General features: G+C 39.6%; 1 protein-coding gene across 10 annotated transcripts in view; it reads left to right on the top strand.

Moving 5' to 3' along the window:
* The window catches only part of RAD51B (RAD51 paralog B), a 428481-nt gene that overhangs the window by 159113 nt on the left and 242369 nt on the right, over positions 1-26999 (top strand). For all 10 annotated transcript variants that reach the window (XR_008733375.1, XR_008733374.1, XR_008733376.1 and 7 more), the window contains one exon: positions 14390-14486. Coding sequence is in view for 6 of the 10 variants with exons in the window: in XM_055717384.1 (XP_055573359.1) it covers positions 14390-14486 (97 nt within the window). In the remaining 4 variants the exon portion in view is untranslated. The remainder of the gene's footprint in view (positions 1-14389; positions 14487-26999) is intronic.

The raw sequence follows: 26999 nt of genomic DNA, 5'->3' as shown, positions 1-26999 counted from the left end.
TCCCAGCTAACATTTAAATAATAAGCTGACATCTATTTGTTCCTTTTCTTCTGTTTTAAATACAGTGCTAATACTTTACAGATTGTTGTACACTGTACCAAAAGTTGAGCCATGAGTAATTTTCCAGATTTATCCTTCCTAAACTTGCGGTGCAAACTAGTGATATTTTGTCCATTACCTGATTCAGCAAAGGGGAAGGATTAAAAACAAATAATGCAAAAAGACAAGGAAAAGCCCATGGGTTTCCTGGGGAGAAATGTTAGAGTTCTGTTACATGACCTACAGGCCCATCCATAGAATGTATAGTGTTCAACTCTTACTGCTAAATAGTATCTAGAAATTGCCCAGCTGTACTGTTGGAAGACTCGGAACGCTTGGTAGTTTTAATCACCTTTCATGCCATAAGTTCAAAGCATTAGGAAAGTGAAGTACTGAATCCCACAACACTCTTACAGGGCAGGCATTATGCTTGCTTTGGGAATGAGGCACAAAGAATTTATTGTATCAGTAAGCGGTTGCAGCTACTTAGCATCAGAACTAGGATTAGAAAACATGCGACTGGACTTCTGCTCCCTCCTGTTCTCTCTTGAGAATGAATTGAGGTGAAGAGTTAATGTAAAAGAAAAACTCTGAACTGGTTCTCTGCAAATGTATTTAGGGACAAAAGGATGAAGGTGGAAACGAGACAAGTCCATGATCATGATTCGCTTTGGTGACCTTTAGGGTCAATAAAACTAGACTTGCAGTAATCTTACTCAATCTGGAATAAAAACTTAGTAATATTAAAATTTAAAGTAAGAACTTACCTTTTCAGGCTACGGTCTACACTGAAGTAGATACCTAATGTTCTGGAGGAGAAGAAGGAGACAAGTCTAAGAGGCAGCTGGAGTATAAGCCATCCATTACATGATATTCATGTCATACGTTCAGTTTGGTCCAGCAGATAAGGCTTATGTAAAAACAAAACACAAAACCAAAACCCAACAAACAAAACAGGAAAAATAAACAAGCAAAATTAACATTTTTGAGGAGTAGTTTATTGCAAAATGAGCCATAGTCAGTTATCCTTAATTAGACTCAAGGAGTAGCCAATGGCAAAGGAATTTGATTGAATTAATAGCACTACTGCTGAAAATGCTTTTCTAGTTGATACATGTTTTGATGATTGCAGGAAGCAGACAACATAACTAAAGAGGTTTATGCCATATCTGTCATTCTGCCTGCAGAAGCTTTACATCTCCATACCACCCAGGACATTTTGCAAATGAGCATCGATCTGAACATGAAAGTTTTTACCAAGATTTGGGTATAATTGAGCAAGGATCTTTAACCTGCCACACACTCTGCTCTGCTACTGCACCTTGCTTTAAAGTCTAAGCATCTTGCTCTGAATTATTTTTATCTTTGTTTTAGGAACTCTACAAATATCCTGTCCTTCTCTGAGAAAGCCTGTGCTGCTGCGCCATTGTTCCACCTTCAGCATTGCAGTCCTGGCATGTAGCATCCAATAGCTCCTACTCTCTTGCCCCATGCCTACAGCTGAAGATGCACTTCCAGCTTGACCTGAATCAGCCTATTGCTTTTTTGCTCCTGATTTCCCACAGGAAATCATTCACCTCTATCCTATCTAGAAACACTTTTCTAATCTGGGCCTGGTTTCCCATGTGTTTGCCTGTGTATTTCACTCCTCACTAGAAGAAGCTGTTCCAGTCCTGGGGCTGCAGAAAGCTTACTAGCACACATCTGTTCTCTTGACTAAAACATAATTTGCTGTTCTTCAGTTTTTCTCTAAATTAAATCAATGAAATTCATTCCTAACACTAGTATCTTTGCAATTTATTACTGAAATCCATAGTGCAGACTTGGTTGTGGTTTCTTGACACAGTCTTTGGATGAAGCAGTTATTATGGAGTCCAAGGAAAATGCACGATCCTGTGAATTTTAATAGCAAGTCTAGGAGATGATGTAAAAAAAATTGCTAGCTGCAGTGAACAATTAATCTAAAGCTGCTGTAAAATTTCAGATGGTTGTCCATAAGACATTAGCTGTTTTTTCTCTGCTGCCTATATATGTAGTTTTTAGGATGTGCAACAAATCTCAAAAGGTTTGACCCAGCTGTGTTAACTTGGGTTAATTTGAATGTGGTGTAAAATTTTTTTGACTTTTAAGTTTAATTCTTAAGGAGCAGATGCTTTCTAATTGTGAAATATCTGTAATCTTGTACCATTCCCAAGGTTTTCCTGAAGTTTAATATCACTGAAGATGCTACAGCCTATTTTTATTTAGCTGACATGAACTCTCAACTTTTTTGTAGTTCTACTAACAGTTGTAAATGTAATGGTGTACCAAAATAGCTGAATAAATGAATTTATTTTTTTTTTAATATTTACGAATCTTTACATAAAAAGTGAGGTACCAGCAACAAAGAACAGTAATGCTGGTAGATCCAATGCCTTTCCAAGTGGAACCAGTGGAGCTATTCTCAGTGATCACCAGCTTCCCAAACAAATCGATACCAAAATTTAAAAAGAAACGGAGGACCTTTGGGTTTGAATTGATTTGCTTTTGCAGGGATTTCACTGTTACCAGTCGCTTAGTTTAATTTGGCTTAGTATTGGGAAAAGGTTTGCCGAAACAACCCTGTGGGACTGATGATCCCTGCAACACAGAAGAGAAAATAAGCTTCTACAGTGGTGCCTTGTGCATGTATTTAAACAGTGACCTTGAGGACAGATAGGGTTGTTATCCCAAGAGGTGAGAATTTAGCTTGAGTATAGTTTCATGGGTCCATGATTTCTTTGGACAATCTCAAATGCTATTTTTCTGTATTGGGCAAAACCAAAGGGGGATGTGTCATACTGTGGTCTCAGCACAAAAATGTCTCCTTGCATTTTTCTGAGTTCATTTTCCATCTTGAGTCCTAACTTTCAAAGAGGTTTCTAACAGTTCATATTTCCAAGGAAGGTACACTCCCAATTTGAGCAAGTTAGGTAGATAAATAGAAATCTGTCATTCTAAGATGTGACATAAATGCCAATTTTATTGGGGAAGTATTGGCTAACTGTATTTCTTACTGAAAGGATTTTAGAAGTAGGATACAGAGGCTGAGACAATACCACTGAAATTCCAGATCATCTTCAGCCACAAGATTGATTATTTTTTTTTAATATATATATATATATATTTTTCCTCCCTGCCAAATATTGAAGAGATTTGGCTGATTTATGACCCCACCCCTCTTCTCTTCTCTGGGTAGTATCAGATCAGACATGTTTGGAAAAGTGTCATGCACATGTGTGTATTTTCTGTTTGTTTGTTTTATTATGGTCTAGTTATCTGTAACTTGTGGACATTTTTTTTAATGTGGTTTTGTGGAAGAAGAACTTACAATAATCTAACTATTCAGTAGCAAGGGTTTCTAAAATACTGTAGCAGTTTTGAAAAAGTGCTAATAAAACTTCACAGCACAGTGCAGCATCATGCTTTTTTTTATAGGTTGCTGCTTTTTTTTTGAAAAATTTCTTAGAATATTTTAGTTTATAAAAATGTACTGAACATTTTAAGTTAAAAAATGTTAAAGCTCTTATCATCCGACTTTGCAGGTTTAGGACACAGACAAAATAACACTCAAGTAATTTTCTTTTGCATAAAAATGCTATACTGTATTAGTGGTATGTTCATGTATTACAAATCTCAAAAGCTAGATGATAAAACTTTCACTTCCAGTCCAATCAGATTAAAAGATGTTGACTATTAAAACAGTCACTGACAGTCTACCCAACACTCAGATTTGTGAACCCAGCATCAACCTGGTTTATTTGGTATGCTTGTTGCGTTTTAAGGGAGGCTGAAGCTACTGATTGTTTTGAAATATTATATATATATTTCTGGTAGAAACAGATTACTGGCTGAATTGCAGGTTAGGCTGAGAAGGATGCAAATGTAATTCAGTATTTGAAAATGTCTAAAATGTAATGTTAATATATACCTACAGCTTGTAGTACATATGTTTCACAGCTGTTCATTTTCACTTATTCTTTCGTACCTTTCTGAGCCCTGGGTCACAGGGAAGTGAAACTGATGGTGGCTTGGAAGGCTGTTTGTTTCAGCAGCTGGGTGTTTTGTTTTCTGCGTGATTCCTACTCTTATTTTACAACCATTGCAGCTATAGAGGATGATAACTAAATTTTGTTCATGATAACACTTTGAAATCACCAGGGGCATGGTGTTCACTAAATGGGTCTTGGTTGCACTAAATAATGCCATCAGTGCCTAGTTTTGTTCCTGCTTGCTAAATATCCTTCTCCTCATGTTGTAAAAATTATTGGTAAATCGGTTTGATTGTCAGGCTTCTGTGTGATGTCTGTTACTACTCCAATACTCTACAGACCTGTTAATTTGTTAGACTTCTCTCACAAGTATTATGTAAAGCATGCTGTGATTTCTAACATCAATGTAGGCTCGAAAATACTTGCTCTGTTTCTGTGATGCTGATGAAAGTAAGCCATGTGATGCCGTCTGGTGGTGGTGTTAGTAGTTACCCGCCTGTAAAGGTTAAATGAATAGACAAGGGGAAGCAAATATTCCTGTAGTCCTCTGTTGCCTGCCTAAAAGTACACACAAAGGCTCCACTGCTGCAGGGAAGGCGGGAAAGTATGGTTTGCAGAGGAACTGAACAATGAAATGTTGATGGGGATTTCTAGCACATCCTAAAACTGCTTTCTGCTGCTTCCACAAGACATTGAGGAGCAGTCTGCACTAACACTGTCCTCCCTCTAAAAATGTTGGCATAGGGGCACGATGTGGGATAAGGTGGAGGCAGGGAGAGTGTTTTAAAAACGGTTCAGCAAAGCTGTAAATTACAGTAGCCCATTGAGCTGTTCTAGTTTGCATCCAAGACCCAGCAAGTCTCCTGTGACCCACTGCCTTGAAGAAATTAATTGGAAGGAATCTGAGGAATTAATGGAACTAATGACATTGAGATTGAGTTGTGCCTTATATGCGATACCTCTCCAGACCTGCATGTATATATTACTGTAAACAGTCTCTCTGACAGGCTTGTCAAAACATCAAAACCAAATAAAAATGCTGGTACACTAATTATCAGCTTGAAATAGGCCATGAGCCCTAAAGAGGCCTTTGTTAGGAGTACTTCATTAGTTTAGTTCATGTTCCTGTTTAGTTGTTAGGAAAAAACTAAATATAGGCAGGTGTAGAAAAAGAAAATAAGCCCCAAATATAGAAAGAATTATAAATATATAATTTTCTGGGTAGATATTAGATTGTCCTGAGATGTCCTAGAGTGCTTAGGTGAGTATAAGCCCTTCCAACTCTGAAATTAGGGTTTAGGAGTGATAGTAAAGATTTGTGGTACCTTTAGACAGTTTGCTTAGTGCCTGAGCATCTGTCTCTACAATAGGGGTAACAATACATTTATTCCATCGAAAGGTAGTGAGATGTAATGTTACAGAATTTGTGTAGGTGGCGGTAAATTTGAAGTGCTGGATAAAGCCGGGTAGGTGCATGACAGAAAGTCTGAACTCAGCAAGCAAATGGAAGGACCTTCAGTCTGCTTTCAGATCTGGTAATGAAAGTTAGCGAGTGCCAATAAACTGAGCTAGGTTTTTCATTGAGAAAAAAAGTAAGCATAATTTTATATTTCCTTGCAGTCTTATTAAAGAGTAGGAGACATACTCAGCTCTCCTCTCAGCCTGGAGCACGTTGGAGCAGAACTGAAGTTCTGCACTACTTGCTTATGTTCCAGACAGCCCAGTTTCTTCCCCATTTCTTCCCCATCCTTCAAAACCAAACAAATTAAACCAACCAAAAGCCCGGTTGCTGAGAACAGTGTGCAATCTAGGAGCAAACTGTGAATTCATAATTTTATTTATTCTTTCACAAGACAATTTGGCATTTGTCAGAAAACTCCCTTTTAATCAGTGGTATTTGCTGCTTTGAGAGTGCAGCAGGTTTTGGCTGTGAAAGTCCTGCGAGGTGCTCCGTGTTAGCTCAGCCGGTATCAGACTCATCTCTTACTGTGGTACATGGTTAGCTACACATAGGAGCAAGCTCAATTCAGAGAGCCATCATTATGCAGGGCTGGAGGGGAGGGTGGAGGAGAGGGAGGGTCTGCTGGAAACTAACTCAGCTCTGGGCAGCTGGCAGGGTATGGAGGTGGGTGGCAGTCCCTCCGGGGGTGTCTTACGCACATCTCTGCAGACAGGTTTGTGCAGGCTGCTGGATGTGAAGGCCTTCCAGGCACACAAACCTTTCTCGACGAGTAGCACAGCACGAGGGTGCTGCGGCGTGGATTTTGAAGATTACGTTTGTGTTGGCTGTGTTCCCTCTTCACAGAGGAGGAAAGGCTAAAGACCTCAGGCTATTGCTGGGTGGTAGCTATTTCAACTTGAAGACGTGTAGCTGCCTGAGAACAGCATGCTTTTGTTTGTTTCTTTTTTTCTTCTGGTGGAAGTTTTATTAATTCATTGTGATTATTTTTAAGCAGTTGGCAGAGATGTGAATAGACGCTTTACTTCTTCAGAAGGCTTATGGAATTGAATTGCATAACTTTTTTACTTTTCCTATGCAAAGCAGAATAAATTGGATGTAAATACAGTGGCCAGTCTCTGAAAGATTCCTTGCTTTCTTCTGACTCCTATTTATACTCAGTAAAATTCAGTGACTATAAAATGACCTCTGTTACTGTGTATTGCCTCTCTGAGGGAGGAAAGAGGAGAAGCTTGTGTAGAGATACCATAGCAAAGCAGGAGCTGGAAGTCCTGTCCTGGGAGCTCTAATAAGGTTGCATTTAGCAAATGTGCCCTGAGTAACAGGTTTCTAATGTTTTAAAAGGTGCTTGTGAGCCTTCCAGAGAGTCATTACTTTCTTGTTTCTGTGGTGTTAGACTGTTTAATTGCCCTTCTTGTTTTCCTGGATGTGATGAAAATAGGTACAGCTGAAAATAGGTACAAATGAAATTCCTCTGAAGCAAGGCCCACACTTGTTGCTAGATTGCTTATAGGATTAGGAAGTGTTTCTCGGTAGGTTTCCAGTGGTTTGCGTATATGTATCTGTTATTCAGGGAATTATGCCAAATTCTGGTGACATTGGTTGAGATGTGAATTCTAACAGCTCTTGGCACAGAGACCTCTGCTTTCAGTCAGGTAGCTGCTATGCTTTTGTGTCTGAAAAAACATCCATCTACTTCCCTCTTGTGTGAGCATCACCATTATAGCCTATGCCTCTATAGATAAACATGATAGCTGTAACAGGTACTTTTTCTCTCACTGGTTTGGATTAGCAACAGTTGTTAAAGGTGGGCACTTGTCTGTTGCTTATGCTTGCAGAGATAGAGCTTCGTGCTTTCTTTGTTAACTATAACCGTTTAGTAGAACACGTGAAATTACTTTTTAGTATCTTAGTTAGGTCTTGATTACATATCAAAATCGGTGTTTGACCTTGAGCATGGGGATTTCATTTATTATAAGCTTGTGATGGCTGGGCTTTATGGAGTACTTGACATTACTTTAATTTTTCCCCACAGAAGCCTGAGATGCTAGGGCTGATGGCTGCTCAGCTTGGGGGTATGGGACATTTTAGTGGGATGAGTACTATGTGGGTGTGGTGATTTGCTTGGATTTGAGATGATAAACTGTTGGATTTTCTCTTCTCTATTTGGTTTGCATGAGCTAAATTAGTTTACATTTTCTAAGAATGAAGATATGTGTATATATTTAATCTCCTATGTTTGGTTTGGTCCTGGAGGCCAGAACTGTCTCGATTGTGCAGAGACTTTTCACCAGAGAAGCCCTCTCTCCTGCAAGGTGAGCCCCTGCAGAGTATCACTGCAGTAGCTAACTTTGAGTGCCCTGTAGCTGTGGGCACTTGAAAGTCTCTCTTTAAAACTCTTGGGGGTTTTAAAGAGCAATCAATATTGCAGTTCAGACTTTCGCTTTTTCTGTCTGTAACTCTGTGATTTCACTGGGGAAAAAAAGGTTTTCTTCCTTGTGAGTATTAAGTACAAGTCCTGCTGAGGTCTTTGACAACTTTTGACAGCTTTTGTGGCAAATGGCTGCTGATACTGAAGGAAATCTCCCCGAAGAAACACGAGTTGAACAAAAAGCTTAATTCAGTGTGTAGCTTGCTTAGATGAAGAGCACAAGTACATGTTGCTATGAGAGATGGCAGTAATTTAGGGTTCTTCCTTGAGCAGACCAATGCCAGTTTCAAGGAGCTGTAACAGGTTCCCAAGGAGGAGGCTGTGGTTCTCACAGCTGTTTGAAGCGTTCTGCTTCACCCCAGTTTTCTCACTGTTCCCTTTTTCTGTTTCCAGGATTGCCGCCTGCCCCATCTGGCTTTGTGGTATTGCTTGGTGCGCTTTCCTTTTGCTAATGCCTGAACAGTAGTCGCCATTGTTTTGACCCCTTACTGACCACTTGAATGTCTCATTAGAAGCTCTGTGCTTCATGGAAAGGGAGAGGCGCCTTCTCAGGGACTGGTATGAAGAATGGCTGGGGATGAGCAGAACTTTTCCTTCTCCTCCAGCATGCTGAGTCAGCATCCCAGCCCTGCTGATTGTCACTTGTACATGGTGCTCTCTAATAACATTGCCTGAGTACAGTGAAAACCACAAAGTACATGGACTAATAAGGGTGGAGTAATTTGGGATTATTGCAAGTGTCCTTGTGCTTGCTCTCCCAGCCCAATAGGAAGCCTTTAATAAGAGCTTTCCTAAATAGTGTTGCATGTGAAATGGGGAATTCTGCTCCGTTCTTTTAACAAACAGCCATTTCATGAGACAGTTGGGGTGTTTTTTTGCCTCTTGGTACATTTATACCTTTGCTGGTTACTCATTGATAGTTTTGTGCTGAGCTGCCTTTAATTTTGCAATAAACTGACAAGGAGGCTGAGACCACAATTTTACAGAAAATGACTTATTTACTCAACTGGATTTACAAGGATGACAGAGTCAGATTTAGTAGTTTCAGTGTGGCCCTAGGAAGGGCAGGAGGAGTACTTGAAAAATTGTACTGTATAAATAACCAAACAAAAAATAGTTTGCTTATTTTTCTGTGTAAAGCAGTCATATTTCAGTTCTTAGGCCAGCTCTCTCCCAGGACCTGCAGGGGCTTTCCATATATGCAGGAATTGTGCTATTCCCAGCAAATGGGGGTGTTGGGAGTTTAGGCACCTTAAATAAGTATTTTTATTTCTCTAACGTGCTTCCAGAAAACTGACATCTGCTGAAGTCACGTCAGTGGAAGGAGATTCTATTTTAACAACATGTAAAGATTTCAAGAGAAACAGTGGTGCTGGCTTCTGGATTAATCTTAGAAGTAGCAATGACCTGTCTAGAACATGAATGCTGTTTTTCTTAAGAATTTCTTATTTCCATTTTTTTCCAGGTATCAGCACCTACAAAAATTGGGGAATTGATCAGAAGAATAGGCATTTTTTTAAGGTGCCTAAAATTAGGAACTTGAACTGTTCCCTTACATTTATCTCCAGGTTTTCTAACTGTAAGGAAAAGGATCATTCTTACTGTCCTAACACTTCTAATGGTTAGAAGGGGTTATTTTACAGTCTGAGGTTGCTATACTGAAGTAAGAATCTTCATAGAATTGGGAAATTGTGTGGTCAGCCAGTTGTGTGGTATTTTCCCAGAAATTATTTTGAAATTTGGATCTAAGTGAATTTCTGCAGCATTTGTAATTTTGTCAGTAATGGAAGGCTGAGTGAGGACTGTAAATTTTCACTTGTTAAATAGCTAGTTTACCCAGTGCAAGTGAATGGGCTGAAAGGTTGAAGATAGTGGTTCATTGAACTCCATAGGAGTGCGTGGGGCAGGTTTCCAGTGTTACTGAGCTGTCTAGCTGACCTTTATGTGTGGTTTTTTTCCCCCTCTTCTTTTAGCAGTGGAGGGTGTGTTTCGTTCCTGCACGGTCACTGGCTGAAGAAGCCCTATGCTCTTTGGTCATCACAAAGTAGAAACAGAAAGCGGTAACACAACCTCCTTACCCATTGCACATGTCAGGACACAGTTGTGTGTGGTGTAATGCTTTTCGCTCTAAATGCCTTAGTGGTAATGAAAGTATCTCTAGTAATGAAAATACTCTGTTTCATTAGTTGATCCTGGAAATCGGAGCTCCTTTTAAAATACTGAGTATTTTATAAAATGCTGGGTATTTTAAAATACACTGTATTTAAAATTTCAATACGATAATGTTAACATATGTAGCAATATTTTCACTGTTGAGTGTTCTGCTGGAAGATAATAAACTCATGCCTGGCATCGAACTTCTTAAGTGGAAGCCATGCTTGGCTGGTAATAATACCCAGTATCTGTCAAAAGGAACCACAACAGAGGCAGCTTTTTCTATACCTGCTTTGACTGAGAACTTGGCGGGTCTCCTGTACTAAACAGGCTAAATCTGATCTGTACGTTAATGGCACATCTCCAATGAAAAGTTGAGGAAGTGCTATTGGTTTCTTTCAAGTGTGGCACCTAGCAGACAGACAAAAGGGAGATACTCTAACCTTCTGGCCGGTGATTTGTAAGATATGGCTTCATTAAGATCAGGACTAGCATTATATTCTCTGCACGCATGTATGAAGCAATATGTGAGACTTAGCCGATTCTGTCCATGCACAAATGCGATTACTCATCAGAAAGTCACACAGCTGTTTCACTCAGATCTCCTTTGTCTGCCTGTATGTTCTCTCCACATCACACTCAGGCTTAACTGTTCCCTCAGACACCTACTTGCAACTCTCTGAATACACTGAACAACTTCAAAGGATAGCAGAACAGAATATAGGCATGTCTTGCAGGTTAATGAAGGAGACTTTGGGGAAAAGTTAGTACATTCTCTAGATGTGACACTGGAATTGCATGGTATCAACATTCAGGGCTTCAAGCTGGATGTCTGTAGGACTGGGGACTGCTGAAAATGTAGGGTCTTGTTTGGATGGCACTATTCACTGACAAAGTATTAGTGACCAAGGTTTTACTCTGGGAAAAATAAAAGAAAATTTAACTGTTTCCAGTAAGGGCATGTGATTGAAATTTTGGAGATAGATGTATGTATTACAGAGGAGTTCTCTAAATCTGAGTGCCTTAACTTTTTTTCTTTGGAACAGGAGCTGAGTAACGGCTGGCTTTTTTTTTCTTTTGTTAGTGACCCGTAGCTTGTTTGAGCCAGTGAGAGTTTGGAGTACTCTGCACACCTGCAGAGTGAGGTTCACACTGTATTATGGTAGCTGCACAAAGATGAATATTGGGTTTTGGTAGCAACTGTACCTATACCCGATGGAAGAGTTTTGCAGTAAGCAAGGCTGCACAAGTGTGACAGGGAATTTGATGCCAAATTTAGTGCTTAGCTAGCAGCCTCTTGGCTTGTACTTATGGGAGAACCAAATCTCTGTGTTGGCTCAGCACGCTTGCAGAAATGAAGAATAATTTTCAGTTAATTCCAAAGTAAGCATTCTGTGCATGCACATGGCTTCATCTCAGAGGAAGTGTGCTTATTCAAGATAGTATTTAAACATGTATTTAAGCAAATGTTTAACTATCAGTGAAGTCATGGAACTAAAAATACATTTAATTCCCATCCTCAGAATAAGCCAGAGAGGAACATTCACTTGGGTGTAGGACTCTGTATTTTTAAACTGATTTTTTAAACAGTATAACAGGTTGTCTAGGATATTGTTAACATTGACTAGTTATTGCATAGTTACTGAAGGACACATCAGAAACTGAAATCTAAGTTCAAAGGCATAGCTTAAATTAAACATAAAGGGTAAAGAAGATTTTCAGTCCTACAGCTAACAATGCTGTGGAGTTCCTGGTTAAAGAGGAGGCCAAAAAATCTGAAAGATGAAAAAATCAATGCAGGTGCATTATTCTTGTTGTTAGTTTTCCTTTTGATTTTTGAAGTCTTTAAAGTTAGTTTCCTTTGAAGGAGAGCAATATGAAATATGGCGTGCTTAGGTCTTTTTCTTCTTTTTTAAAAGATCCTTAAACACGCATGGTAGCGTTTCTTTAAAATGTGGTATATAAATAATAAAATAAGTGATGGCACAGTACAGAGATTATCTTGGCACAGGTCTGGGATGACTGAATTTCTTACAGAGCTTTTGACACTTGTGAATAATGTAATAATTGCAAAAGCACGCCAATGAAAACTTCATACCCCACCAATACGCGTGTGTGTGTGTAAGTTTGTTAGTGTGTTCTGTTTCAGCACATTTTCTAGTACTGGATGGAGGAAGAGCTTCAGCGTTGTGCCATATTGTTGGTGTATCTTATGCTTGGTTGCCAGAATAGCCTCTGTGGGTAAGTGAGGCTGTGGGTTTTGTGACATAGTGAATAGGAAGTGAAAACAGTGTTAAGAAAGAAAGATCTCACATCCTGGTCCTTATCCCTCCTGACTCTTGGCTGCCTGTTCCTTTCATTTGCCTTGAACCAGTTTGGATGTTCATCCTATCGCAAGGATAAACTCACTTAAATGGAAGTAAAGTATCCTGGCAAGAAGAAAGGAAAAAGTGACTTTTTTTCTTCTTTGTTATTAAATTGAATCATCTTACCTTGTAATCTGCTGAACAGGACCGCCATTGGCTGCAAGGGGTTGTGTGTACCAGGCCCTTTCCTGTCTGCTTTTGGGTGCTTACAGGTTCATGCAGCAGCTCTGGGGGAAGCAGCAGAAGTGGTGTGGTGCCTCTTTTACATGTTTGCTGTTGGCAGTATTGCAAGTTGTACCTTAAGAACCTTTGTCTAGGTGTAAGACCAAACAAGGCTGTTACCTACCATATCTGTGTTCACTGTAGTGGTCATAACATGCCCAGTCCCAAAAGGTGCACCTGTGGTTAAGCTGGGCAGAGGGGTGATAGCCAGCTGAAGCTTGTCTGGAGCTTGCAGTGAGTAGTAGAAGAGCAGGAGGGACATCATTATGGAGCTGTGAAGGAATTGAACTTCTGTTGAGTAGATGAACAGTTGACTTACAAACTTTAATTTGTGCTGTTGGTACAGTCTATAAAGCTCTCGGGCACCACTGTTGCTGTTTACAACCACAGGGCTGAGTGGGCTGATGTAAGCAGTGAGGAAGAGTTGTGGTCTTGGTAAAGGTCACAGCCTCCGTCACGTTGGTAGCTTACATCATGCTGCCTGAAGAAGACACATTGCCCTGCAGCACTACCAATGCGGTTACAACTCTGTTGATCTGATACAGCCTATGTGGGATCTTGAAATGGAAAAAGAAAATGGAGAGTGTGATGTATCGCACTACTAAAAGTGTTAGAAAGCAGGAGGAAGCCATGATCAGAGGGAAGGAGGAGCAGTGGAGAGAAGAGCAGAGAAATCCCTCTTCCTTTTAGCAATGGCAAGCTGTTAATTTATTCCAGTAGCATCATGAAACCGCATCCAGAGTATCATGTAGGATTCCTTTCTCCCTTCCTCCTGTGTCAAATACAGCTGAAGACAGGCCATTAATTCCAAAGAGATTTTGTTTGGAGTGGAGTCTGTTCTCAGTGCAAGCAGAAAGATAATTTTGATGTTTGTTTGTTTTTGTTTGGTTTTTTTTTTGAAGAAGTAATTTCTCAAGTTTTTGTCAGTGTGCAAAGTGGAGACCAATTGTAATTGCAGAACATGCAGCTGCTTTAGAGATCCAAAGCATTAGGAGATAATTGTGTTTATACCTATGGTCTTCTCCCTATGGTGTTTGCCATGTTTGCCTTAATCCTTTCTGTTACTAGAAAAAAATACATGTTCAAAGGTGTGGGAAGTTATTCATCTCTTGCAAGGCCATTGCTCATGTTCTTGGAGGAGAGGATGGTGTGCGTACTACAGTCTGTTTATCAGAATCTTGTGATCCTGAAAAACACTGAAAAATCCTCTTGTGTCGAGGTAGCCCTGTGAAATTTAGTACTCTTGTGCTTCACATCAGTGGGGATGTATCCCTATGTACCTTTCTCAGTGGAACTGTGTTTCAGCCAAAGGAAGGGAGTTTGGAAGTTGTGTGGAAATTACTAGGAAAACAGATTTCCGGTTTGTTTATGAAGAAAATGATGTTTTTTATAAGACTGTCAAGTATTAATTGAAGAATGAAACTCTTCAGAACAGTAGTTTACTTTTAAGTGGCTGTATGTATTAACATACTGTTGTTTAGTGTTTCATCTTTTTAACAATATCCCTTTTCCCGCACTTCTTACAACTATCTCTTTCAGTTTCTGCAGGTAGTTCAGAATTTTCTGAGTGCTGAATTTGCTGAAGGTCAGAGTAGAGGGTTGCTTGGATGCTGTGCCTGGAGGATTCCAGTCCTTGCTTGGGCTGCTCTCAGCCTTCCGGTAGCTGTAAAAATTAATTTCCCTTCCCCCTCTCCCTGTCTGTTTGCAGGTTATCTTGACGAATCAGATTACCACATCATTGAGCAATGGCTTCCCGATCCAGGCAGACCTGGTGTCTCCAGCTGATGATTTGTCCCTGTCTGAAGGTAAGAGATCCCTTCTATCAGAACTGAAACTCTACACTGACACAAATCCACGTTGTACCTCTTGCAGTCTTGCACAAGGGTCTGTAAGAGTTATCAAGTCTAACATAAAACACTCTGGGAACAAAATTATTTTTCAGTTTCTCTGAAAATCCATTTATAAATAAAAAAAAAAGTAAGCATATTAACTAAAAGGATCTGACACTTTCTAAGGGCTGGGAATGAATTTTCAAGCCATGTCAGTTCTAGAACATATTCCTCAGTGTTGTGCTTGCATTTACAGCATTATTTTCTCAGTCTTCTGAAGCTGCTGCTAGAGCTAATATACAGGCTAGACCACAAATTTCATCTTTATCTAATGATTACCAGTGATTCCAAAGAGAAACAGCTGGTCACAAATGAAGGCAATCAAATACTCAGTTCTGTCCCTTGCATTACGCTTGTCTGGTCATCAAGTGCAGTGCCTCAAACTGCAGCTCTCAATGTTGTGTGAATGTAAGCTGAGGTTTTGTGTGATGCCATGTAATACTTTACATCTTCATGTTTCTTTTTTCTGCACAGAATTAGAGACAAGCACATGTTTTTGGGGTAATAGTGAGGACTTACTGTGCTAAGAAGAAAGATAATTCTGAGTCAAAGTTTGCAAATAATATAATTTCAGCTTTCTCCAGTTGCAAAGGATAGTCAGAATCCCCTCAGACAGGGACAGACGCTGAGATGTTTGCTATTTAGAGTTCAGTTCATGCACAGACCCAAATGTATGATGTAAAACAATGCTTATCTTCCCCACAAAGGTATGATAATCGCATGTAGACTTCTTACTTAGAATATGGGTGTTTCCCCTCTTTCAGCCCTCGTTGCACTTTCTGGTGGTTCTGGTCAGCTTACACAGGCAGCCCTCTCAAGCTTGTCTGACAATGCAAGAACAGGTTGGTGGCAAAAACGACTAAGCAATGGTTGAAACTGACATTATTTCTGCATTTCAATGGACAAGAGATCGAGATGTTGAAGACAGAGTAAATGGAATGTCAAAGGGTAGCAAAAAACGTCTGTAATGTCTTAACAGTGATTGATGTGTTTACACCATAATTTTGTCAATAGGAACTTGGGCAAAGCATGGCCAATTAAATAGTTTTGGAATTGTGCTTGTGGCTTTTGTTGCCTCCATCCATTGCCGAAGTATCTTTGAGGCTCATTGCTTGAATATCACGTCCCTACCTATGTCAGAAAGAGTTGAAATTTGCTAACTGGAATTGGAAGAGGAAGGCATCGTTTTTCATCTTTATGATTTCTGTCTTGGCACAAAGTTGTTGCACATTGTGTTATTAAATGCTCTTGATCACAATGCTTGTGCTTTTGTTTGTCCTTTAGAATTGGTCTGTAGGAGCTTCCTCTGAAAAGAAAGTCCTAGCTGACTCTGAAGTGGAAGTAATAACAAAATGTGTTTTCAGTAAAACATTTTTTTTTCTTGTGATTAAAATATTTGAAGAGTGTTTGGGAAAAGCATGGAATAGTTGTAATCTTCCTAATTTTTCCTGCAAATACGAGATTTAGTGCTTTGTATGAGTCATAGTTCAATAGTATTCTGAAATCAGGACTACATAAGAGATGGCATGATGATTTTTGTAGCAGTTACAGCTTATTAATGAAGCTGATATGTTGTATCTAAACTCTCTACCACCATTATTTTCACCTTTTAATGCAAGATTGAGTTAAAATGTGTTGGTGCTCTCTCTGTGTATTGTTTTCCTTTGTTTCTCTCATTCCCTGTTTATAATTAAGGGTCTGAAGTGGTAAATGGGCCAGCATGACACTTGTTGAAAATGGAAACTGTTGTTTAGCCTCAGAACAAGAACAGCATAGGCAGCAGCAGTGTAAGCTCCTTCAGTAATTCAAGTCTTATCAAGGGATGCAGGGGTGGTAAACTTCTTTCCTGCTCTCCCTTCCCTCTTCTGTTGACTAACATTGACACGGCATTTACATGCTGTGTTGTATAAAGGGAGAGTACAGCGCATATCCAGACTACATGGTTTTTTCCTGTCTGTCTTATCCGTAACGTGGCTGCTTCTGGATTTCCATTTTGCTTCGGATTTAACCTGTGCTGTCTACCTGCGAGGAAAAGTAGACTTTCAGGCCCATTCAACATTTGATTTCTATGTTTATCTCACTGTCAAAAGTTACAGGTGTGGCCAGTGTTTTTCTTTTTTTAACATTAAGGTTTTGACCTGTCCTGAGAAAGTTTCCCTCAGTTTATTTCATGTTAGCTATTGCACAGCCTGAAAGTAGCAATACTTTAATTTTCTGACAATCCTGGGTACTTTAAGATGCCTTAATGAATTAGTCTTCTAGGATTAGTGTGACACCCATAATACTTACTGCTATTCAACAATTGTAGAATTTGTGGGAAAGAGTAGTTAGGCGAGTAGCCCAAGTGCATAAAGTAGATATGTTGCAGAGGCAGGAATAGAGGCCAGATTCACAACTCTGTTCTTACCTCATTCTTCCTTTTCACTCATTACAAAGTAAAGCTGAATTTAAACCAGTGACCTAGATGTGAAAGGACCTATAACACATTATTAGTCCTGTAAGCAACTTGGAACCCTTGGTTTGTGTATGTCCAATAATGTTCTTTTAATCCTATCTGAAATCAGAGTCCTGTCACTGTAAATGGTTTGCTAAAAGGGTAGTCTTAGAGGCAGAAATGAAAATTTCAAACTGAACATGCTATTAGAAATAAGTGGAATGTTGTAGTGGCTTTTGGTTTTGCTTCTGATTGTGCTTTAGAATTGAATTGCTTGGGTTATGTGTAAGATTAGGCAAGAAACCAAGGAAGCTGTTCATCGGATGTGTGACAGAAAGTTAATCTGATGAACAAGCTGAAAGGACATTGACAAGCTGTTTCAGGCTCAAAGCTTGTCTTCTGTAAAATTGTAATCTAGTGCATGAAAATTTGTGTCCTAAAAATATGTTATATTTTTATAAGAATATTAAAGGCTTTACAAAAGCAGTGCTGGCTGTAAAATCCCAGCACTTACGTGGCAATGTAAGAATTCTTGAACTGTTTGTTGGTATTTCTTGTAGGAAATGGTTATAAGTCCGGCTAAATTCTCGGATCTGTGCATACTTTTGCTTCAAGACAGGGAAAACCCCCACCTTTGTTTGCTGCAAGTTAAAGTACTGAGTAAAATACAAAAGTTTATCTACCTGTGGGATGAGCTCTTGCATTCATTTGGCCTTTACACACTTGCCAGGTTATCATCTGAAGGAGTTAATTAAGACTAATGATGTTTTTCTGCAGCTGTACAATTCTCAGGCACGTAAGGCTGACACTTCTTCCCTAGGAGCCAAACTCAGTTTTTACCTGTAGCTGCACCATTCTCAGCCATCTCACAAACCCTGTCATTGGAGCGGGCAGACTGGAGGATGATGGCAATACTGCTATTTCACTTGCATCCTTGCTTTATGGAATAGCCACTGCTTAGCTCTTCCAGTCAAAGACAACTTTGAGAGGCCTTAAAGTTGTTGTAGATTGCAAAGATGGTCAGATGAGCCCAGAGCTATCACTAGGCTTGAAGATGTGGCCTGAAGGATTAATGCTTTATTATGTAAGCATGTAAAAAGTAGCTCTTACTGCAATTAAAATAATTTATAATATTAAAAGATAGATTTAAGCTGCATTAGGCTAAGTGAACAGTAGAAATGGAGTGCAAACGTCTGCAAAAAAATACTTTATATGACTCCTAATGGATGTTTTTAAGCAAGTTATCTGTGGCTGTGACTGTACTATTTTTACTGGTTTTACAAAGTTCACATGACTGGATTTTACCTAAACTAGAGAGCTGTTAGAAATTAATCCTAAGCCTGTGTGGCTGAGCACTAGCTGGATGGTGAAATTTGTGTGTTGCATTTGTGAGCTGTGAACAGATAGGGCAGTGTGACGTACTTGAGGTCCCTTATAGTCCACCAGCGCCTATCCTATTAATGTATCTGCCAGCTGCAAGCTCTAACTTCCTCTTGCAGACATCAAAGCCAAACTCCCATCTTTCTTGGAAAAAGCTCAGGGGTGTGTTGGTATGAACACAACAGCATCCCCCCTCCCAGCATGCACAAAGTGTCAAGCAATAAAAGAAATGCTGTCTTGGGCTTCTTCAATCTCAGCTTGTACTTTCAAATATTTCTTTGGAAAAGTCAGAATTATTTTGTGTTTAAAACTAACTGTAAACTTGCACTAGCTCTGGGGAGGCCAGCATTCAATCTTCTGCCATTTATGTTCATCAAGTGGTTTGTCATAGCATTGTGTATTTTTAGTGCACAGTATGAGCAATGAGGTTAGTCTGAACTTTTCATCTTTGATGCTGTGATCTTGAATTCTTTTAAGCTGCTGAGCAGAAATAGGCTTTTGTGTTGTGGAGACTGGAGAAAAGTAAGCTGCCATAGTATCTCTCACCCACAGGATTTTCCTACTTTGACTTATGGGCAGAAAATTTGAAGGTGGAATCTTTGGGTTCTCTTCTTTTGCTGTGCCCTTGATCTCCTGTCAGATTGCAGTTAAATAATTGTATTCTTCAAGCCTCAGTTTACTGATTGTTTTAATAAGGGGATGTATTTTTATTTTGCAACTTTTTTTTTTCTTTCTTGATATTTCAGGATATTCCTATGGGGATAATTAGTTGACCTGCTGTTCACCCCATCACCCCAGACCAGTTCTGTAGTTTATTGCTTCTCTCGCTTCAAATCCCTTTTTTCAGTCCTGGTGCTGAAAGGAGAGAAAACGCTGAAGGAATTACCACGAGAACTGAGCTACCAGAGATCAGAGGCTGTTGGTTGGTTTTGGTTTGTTTATAGTATTGATTTATGTATACACTTATGCTTAAGGTTGGACCTGCAGGTGACCTAACAAACATAAAAAAGAATATTCTGTGAGAACACAAACGTACCTGTTTTGCAGGAACTGTGAACTTATGAATGAAGCAGCTGTTAAACAAGTTTCTAGAGCACTTCCTCCTTTTAGTTTTAAGGCTAATGCAGAATAATGCATGTTCTAGTGAAGTGCTCCAGCATGATACGAATTTAAATAGATTAGGAAGTATCATAACACTTTGGCATGTTTTAGGCCTTTAGTATTTTAGCTAAATGCTCTGTAAACCTATTGCAGGCTGATTTACACAGTTTTGCTTGAAAGAGGAAATGGTTTGTCTTGGATCATTGAAACAGTGCTGTTAATTATAATATTTTTTAAATAAGACAATTCATAAATTAATAACCTATCTTTTTAATATGAATCCACTGTGACTTTTTGAAACGCAAAGAGTTGAGAATAGTTACTAAACCCCTTTTCTTGGTTACCGTTATGGAATAATCTGTATGGAGATTACTAGGTCTGTCAGTTGGGATCTATGGGGCATGGTGTAAGAAAGATCTGTTGACTGTGTCCCCTTATGCACATGCTATGAAGGTTAGTGAACTTTAGATGTGCAAATAATAGTAGTGGTATTGCCAGGTTATTTGGGAGGTGAATTCCAACAATTAGTCCATGTGTGTGCATGGTAACTGAGACTGGAGTACAGGTGTGAATGCTGAAGACTAAAACAGATCCCTGAAAAGGTAATGGATTCTCTTCTTGTTTTATGGCTTATCGAGATAGCGAAGTGCCACAGTGTATCTTTTGCGATCTACAGTCATGATGATACAGGGAAGTGTAGTGAGATTTGCCTCTTTTTACTTTGATATGAATTGTTACTTCTCACCTGATGGTTTGGTTGCCACTCCAAGCCCAAGGCTGACCACATTCCCATGATGGGACAAGAGAGCTCGGTGAGCCACAGGACTGTGCCTCTAGGTCTGAGCCCTGGGTACCTCTGACTTTAGCATAGGACTCGGTAGAGGGTTACTCAGCTCACTGGTTCCTGTTCACGTGAGATGTAATGGAACAGCTGAAGTTGTTTCTTTCTAATTCTTTATTTTGCTGCTGGACTTCATGTCTCAGCTGTCTTTTAAGAAACTACCAGAAATCCCCTGCACCAGCTAACAGTACTGTGAGAAGCCTTTTGTTCCTTTGGTCTGTTCTGTCTTTGAGTTACTTCTCCAGCTTCAGACTCTTCATGAAAAAAGGAGGGACCCTGATAAAATTCATTGATACATGTTGGAGGGAAAAATGAGCCTACTCAAAATAGGATTTTGTCCTTTTGTGCACTGTGTTTGTGTTTCTGGTAACTGCTTCTAGAAATAGTGGAGTCTGCATCTCAAGGCTTTGCTTGGTGGAAGGAAAACAGCCCTTCTGGCTGTTGAGAACACCTGAAGGAAGTGCACCATCATTTACAGGGCCTGGAACAAATGATACTGACCATTAGGGGAAATGATACTGTGATTTTTTTTCTGTATGATGCAGAGTTGCGGTGCAGTATGGAACAGTTAGATTTCATGATAACAGTGGTCATGTCAGCCTGTACTAATTTTGATGTTATATTTCAACAAGTGGGAAGTAGTGACATAATAACATCCACCCAAATTTTAACGGCTTTTTAATCAAAACATAAATCTCTCAGTAAAACAGCATTACAGAGACTGTACATGTCTATGGAAGTTTCAAGCTGAATGACATATGCATAATCACTTGGTCTGAACTACGAAGGGGTTGAAAACTGTCAGCAGAAGCATTAAGGCCTCTATAATATCAGTTTAAGAGGATCTCCGTTCCTCATTTCCTAATTGCTGCGATGACAGAATACAGTTTTACTGCTTTGTTGTGGGCTTTTTTCTAAAGACGTGGTTTGACTTAGAATCATTAATCAACAATTTGTAATCCAAAAACCCTTCAGGTACATTTGCTGGGAATCATTCATCTATATAATCAGAGGCATGATAACAGAAGTGCTTACAGTCATAGCTGAGTGGTTAGGAGTTTACCACCTCTCGGCTGCTAAGTAACTTACCTCAACGGAGAAAAAGTGCACGAGAGAAAAAGTTGCACGTTCCAATACAAAGTAAAATGGGTTTGCATTAATCCTACTAGCCACACTAGTTTATTCCTATTTTCCTTTAACTGTAGTAAATTGAGAGCATAGTTCAGTCACTGAGTTTCAGCTGATGGCATATAGCTGTGAAGCATTGCAACAAGATTCAACATCTCCTTATGCCCTAAAAAAGTTTAAAAATAAGATTAACTCATATTTTAGTATGGGTGATTATAGAAACTATGTTCTCTCATACACTGGAATTTAGACTTTTGTTTACACCATAAAAGTAGCATTAAGAGACCTGGTTATTTAATGGTAGTAATTCCTTCTTTGCCCTTTCTTCCCATCCTGTGCAGAATTGGAAAGATTGACTTGTATTTTTACTGTGGTCCTGCAAATCAGTGGTTTAAATCTGAAACACAAGACACTTTGGCTCTAAGTTCCTTCTGCAGCATTACATTGTAACCGTAGTGTTGGTGGACCTGCTCCAAACTAACTAATCTTTTACAATTACATTGTAAAAAAATGACTTCAAAGGTAGGAAAGAGCTAAACGCCATTTGTCCCTGTGCACAACGGCCAATTAAATTCTGTCTTAACTTACTGTGGGTTATCCTTAAATCTTTACAAATAGAGGCTGACTAAAAAAACATTAATTGGATTTCATCATTCAGTAGCATTCAGTGCCATCTCTTGTCGAATTCTATAGTATCAACAGTGGAACTGGGATGGATCAGAAGGATTTCTATACCACTGTGAAAATTCCTCTTGGCTTGTGGCATTACGTGAAGCATGTGGCTCACCTGCAGAAGTTGAACCAATTAGGAGTGACCCTAATGCAGGTGTTAGGCCAAAAGGGAATACACGGACAAGGGTACAGAGGGTGACTGCAGAGTCTGATGCCTGTGTTCTTGTTGCAGTTTCCAGCTGGGTTTCCTCTGGGTTTACTGCAGGATGTTTGAAAAAGTGGCTCCTTGTTAATCTCAAGCAGCCTCTATGATTGATGATTCCCCTTAATCGTAAAAAGAGCACATTGGTGTTTCTGCTTAATCTCTGTGTATTTCCTGCTTTATTGTTGTAATAATGATTTACTGTCTTAAAAAATGGAAGTTTTATAACCTATTAGCCCTTTTTGGAGGTTGAAGCTGGGTGCTCTGACATGTGAATGAACTTCTTCCCAGTGACGGTATGCTCCTAAAATGTTACATTCAAACCCAAGCATAATACGATAATAAAAAGACAGTATATGGTTGGTGTGTTGTCTCTTACTTTAATGAAAATAGGCAGCTTGAGTATGAGCAGATTTTGCATGCTCCACATGGGCAAAATTCATCTAACCTGGGTTCTGCTTGTCTTCTCATGATATCAGTTATACTAAAAAAACAGAAATCAAGGAGCACAGAGAGAATAGAAAAAGAAGTTCTCATAGTGCAGTACAAAAAGATGGGTGAAGAAATGGGAGAAAGAGGAAAAGCCTGGAGCTTAACTAAAGGAAGGCTTTGTTTATACTAACTTCTGCTCTCCTAAAATGTCCTGCTGCTGCTCCAGTTTCCCGGCAACGTGTAGTGTACAGAAGATTTCTGCCTGAGCTGGTGCTTAACTAGGTACATCTCCCTTCTGAGGAAGGGTAAAGAAAACAGTGACTCAAGTATGAATAGCTCTGCTTTTAACAATGGAAAATTTGACAGGAAAAAGCAATCCCCAAAGCAGATGCTACTACTGGGTAAGCAGCCATGACTCCTTGGGAGTAATCTGAGCCAGTCTGATACCTGGCAGGGGAGCTGTTGTTTCAGGCTGGCACATGGATATGTAAGGGAGTAGGTTGGGCACATTTTAGCTGAATACCAAGAAGTTGTTTCTGAGCGTGAAATCTGTTAGACCAGCTGTTCCCAAATGGTTTCTATTTGTGCCTCTGTTTCTGGTGGTGAACTCACCCCAGCCGAGCTTGCGACCCTAAATACTGACGTAAACAATCACATCTCTGTCAGGCTTGCGACCCCACTCTGTGACTGTGACCCTGCTGGAGGTTACAACCCCTGGTTTGGGAATTGTTGGGGTAGACTGTCAGTCCTGCTGGGGAAGCACTAATATGCCCCATCCAGGCCGGGATCATCACAACAAATGCCTTCAGATCTCACAGTAATTTGTAGGCCCCTGCCACCAGTTTGAGAGTGCAGCCTATTAGAGCTGACATGTCACTTTGGTACATCAGGAACATCTCAGAGATCAAAAGGTCATAGTCCTCCCACGCTGCTGCAGCCTTTCCTCATGGACTCGCCTCTTCATCTTACTTCCTCGTCAGTTGGCTGGCAGCAAGCCCCAGCTCCCTTGCGGCGTGGCTGATTCAGCCATGGCTGCTGAATGTGTACCCGCTGCAACTTCTGCCCTACTGCCTCTCCGTTTTGCTGCTCCTCCCAAGCCACCCTTTCCAAAACTGCTCTCCCTGAATACTCCTTGCCTTAATGCAGGGGTTGATGATGTCTCCTCAGCTGAAATAATTAAAAGTTATAGTCAAAGTAATTAAAAGCTATATAGGGCAGTGCTAGTGCAGGTGGGCTAACTCTTTCTCTGTATTTTGTAAAACTACTTCTGTTATTCATATATCTGTAGATATGAGCACAATCTTACAGATGTGGGATGGTGACGGAGAAATAAACAGAAAAATGCCTCATGTGATTGATTGCTGCTGTGGTCTGCAAAGCCTGGGGTCTTTGATAAGCTATGCAGACAGACTTTTTAATAGAAAATGCCAAGTTACAGATGTCCTAATTAGAGATTGGATTTTTAAGCTTTCTTCTGCCACAATCTTAAATGGAGTTTATAAGCAGAAACAAAGTTAGATTTCAATTTTTTTAAAACATTCATTACCATAATGTAAACGAGTAACATTTTAATAGATAAATGACTTAGTCCAGGGCCATTGACTTCAGAATTTACAATCATGGAAGTTTGACTATGACATCACTGTATGAATCCAACAAGGAGAGGAGCCTGCAACAGTTAGTTTATTTTTACTTTTTGTTGATAGATCCTAGAAATTGCCAGTGACAGCAGGAAGGAGAGAGGAGGAGATGGTGCAGAAAAATATGACAATTGCTTATCATTTGGATAAAAAACTGTATTTTTTACAGTTAAAATTAGCCTGAATTCAGTCTGTGCCAGTCTTGTTTCAAAGCTCTATGTGGAGTGCTTTGTTTAGAGATGTTGCTGGACTGGTGCTCTGTCAGGCAGGTGTGTAGAAAGCATTCAACTGAAAATGAGAACAACAAAGACAAGTTTTGGAGTGTGTAAGCCACATAAGGAAATAAAGTCAGAAAATCTTACGTTATAGGCTGGTTACTGTACACACCACTCCCAAACGAAAAAATTGTTTGAAACTTTGTATCTGTAACTTGATCATCCCTTGAACACTAATTATATGTCAGAAAATGGGGCATAAAGTCTCCTCCATCTGTCCAGGTTGGATATGGCGCACAAAGGAGCGTATCTGATTCATAGTACCTCTTAGGTAATCAGATTAATATCTCCAAACTGAATTTACCCTTTTGATACTGAGTCTTTTATACGCCATGTTTCATATATCACATTCTGTTGAAGCTCTGTGGCTTTTCAGTAATTTCCTTGAAATCTATACGTGGTATGTCTGCGCTCTTTTGAGCTGTTCTTGGGACACACATCAATTAAATATGTTTCTGGCACTCTCTTAATGGCATAGTTTCCCCGGAGTCAAAAAACACTCCAAAAACTGAGATCATTTGTTTAATTTAAAAGCAAAAGGGTATGGAACTACAATTTCAGGCTTCAACAGCTATGCCTCTGTAGCTTTGAAGGAAGGGGGGAAAATCTTGATGTCTTACACACAAAGTAAATAAATTCTTGAGTTCTTAAAATATCTGATTTCATCCAGTTTTCTGCTTCCCTTGCTTATCTTTTAATTTTAATTTCTTTTTTTATATGGTAGATTTTCAACTTCGTATTGAATTTCACTGTTGGTTTTGCCTAATGAACCAGTGGGCTGGATTTTGACATCTGAATCTAAGGAAGAACTGTAAATGTTGCAGGATGGTTCTTAATTAAAATTACTGATAACTGATCTGAATCCGGAATTGTATTTTAAGTGGCTGAAGCTTTTGGCTCTAGGAGATTCTGGGAATATATACTGTATAGGGGTTGACTGCTGCTTTTTCAAATACATTGAGAGTAGAGGTAAATAAATTCCCATATTCTACCAGATTCATCCAGTAGGATTCATTCTGTGCCTCAAATATCTCTTAGCCTGCATCAGCAGTGGTGTTTTCATTGAGATTTTAAAGCAAATCCTCTATGATCTTTGTGTGCTGCATGTTTTTACATTATGTGGACTTGTTTAGGTGTGCTCCAACCACAGAACTTTTGCAGGAAATTAAACTGAGTTCCCCTCCATGCTAGTCAGTTGTGCTCAAAACCATCATGGAGGCAGAAGGATCTAAGCCAATGGCTGGTCCTAAAGCCATAGCCAGAGCAGGGATGCTCTCACCAGGGAGCCAGTGCAGATGAGTCTGTAACAGAACAACGATGATAACGACAGGGTAGCCGTAAGGAGATCAACACCAACTCTTTTGGCCAGCTGACACTATTGTGCCAAATTATTCAGTAATGTAGACTTGCTTCTTAAACAAACATATGAACTGTTTTCTCCTGCATGTTTTTAAGCAAGTCAGGCAATACAGACCACTTCCAAAGATCAGTAGGAGAGGTTAGTAATAAGCTGTAATACCTGTTGCCTGGCTGTGGTAACTTGCAGTTACTGAGCTCTGGTGATGCTTGATCACAAGAAATGACAGTATGTGTTTCAATAGGATATCAGCTCAAATCCTGGTAGGATTTGACAAGCTCATTTGTGCTGAAGCCTCAGCTGCCATGTCTTTCATTTACTGTTGTTTATACTATGAAATATGACATTCTGCCTGCCTTTGGCCTATACTCACATCTCAGCTGCAGTGAGCATATGCCCTGAGTACCAAGTCCAGGGTCCTCTCATCCTCAGCATCTGTTGCTGAATGATCTTTCATATGCCTCATCCAACTCCCTTTTTCCTTGCTGTTTCCTCAGTTTTTACCTTTAAACTGATAATGTTGATGTTTTGTTTTAAAAGTTGAAACAGCGGCTGTCATGTCTGAAAGTTAATGTTCTTAACTTGCTACCCACTGAAAGGCAAGTGACTAAGAAGATTGGCCTGCAATTTTTTTTTAAGCTTTAGAAGTCTGTAAACCTTTTCCGGTTTCTGTTCAGTAGCAATGAAGTTTAACATAAGCTTTGGTGCCTTCAAGCTAATGTAGTGCCTGTCAGTAACCAAATCGGAATCTCAAGAGGAAAAATTCATGGTGGATTCAGGTTAAATACCAAAACCATTGTGATCCTTGGAGCCTCTAGTTGTTCTCTTGACTGTTCAATCAGAATAATGCAAACTAGCAAAGACTGGTCATGTTATTTTCTTCCAGGTTAGCATGAGGTAATTCTGAACAGCATGGGATCAACATGTCAAGTACTAGAGTTCATTGTCTTGGCTTGTAGTCAACAGC

Source organism: Falco cherrug, chromosome 7 (genome assembly GCF_023634085.1).
Source record: "Falco cherrug isolate bFalChe1 chromosome 7, bFalChe1.pri, whole genome shotgun sequence".
NCBI classification, from domain to species: Eukaryota; Metazoa; Chordata; class Aves; order Falconiformes; family Falconidae; genus Falco; species Falco cherrug.
Note: the sequence above shows the minus strand (reverse complement) of the source record. Positions and strands in the feature narration are given on the sequence as shown.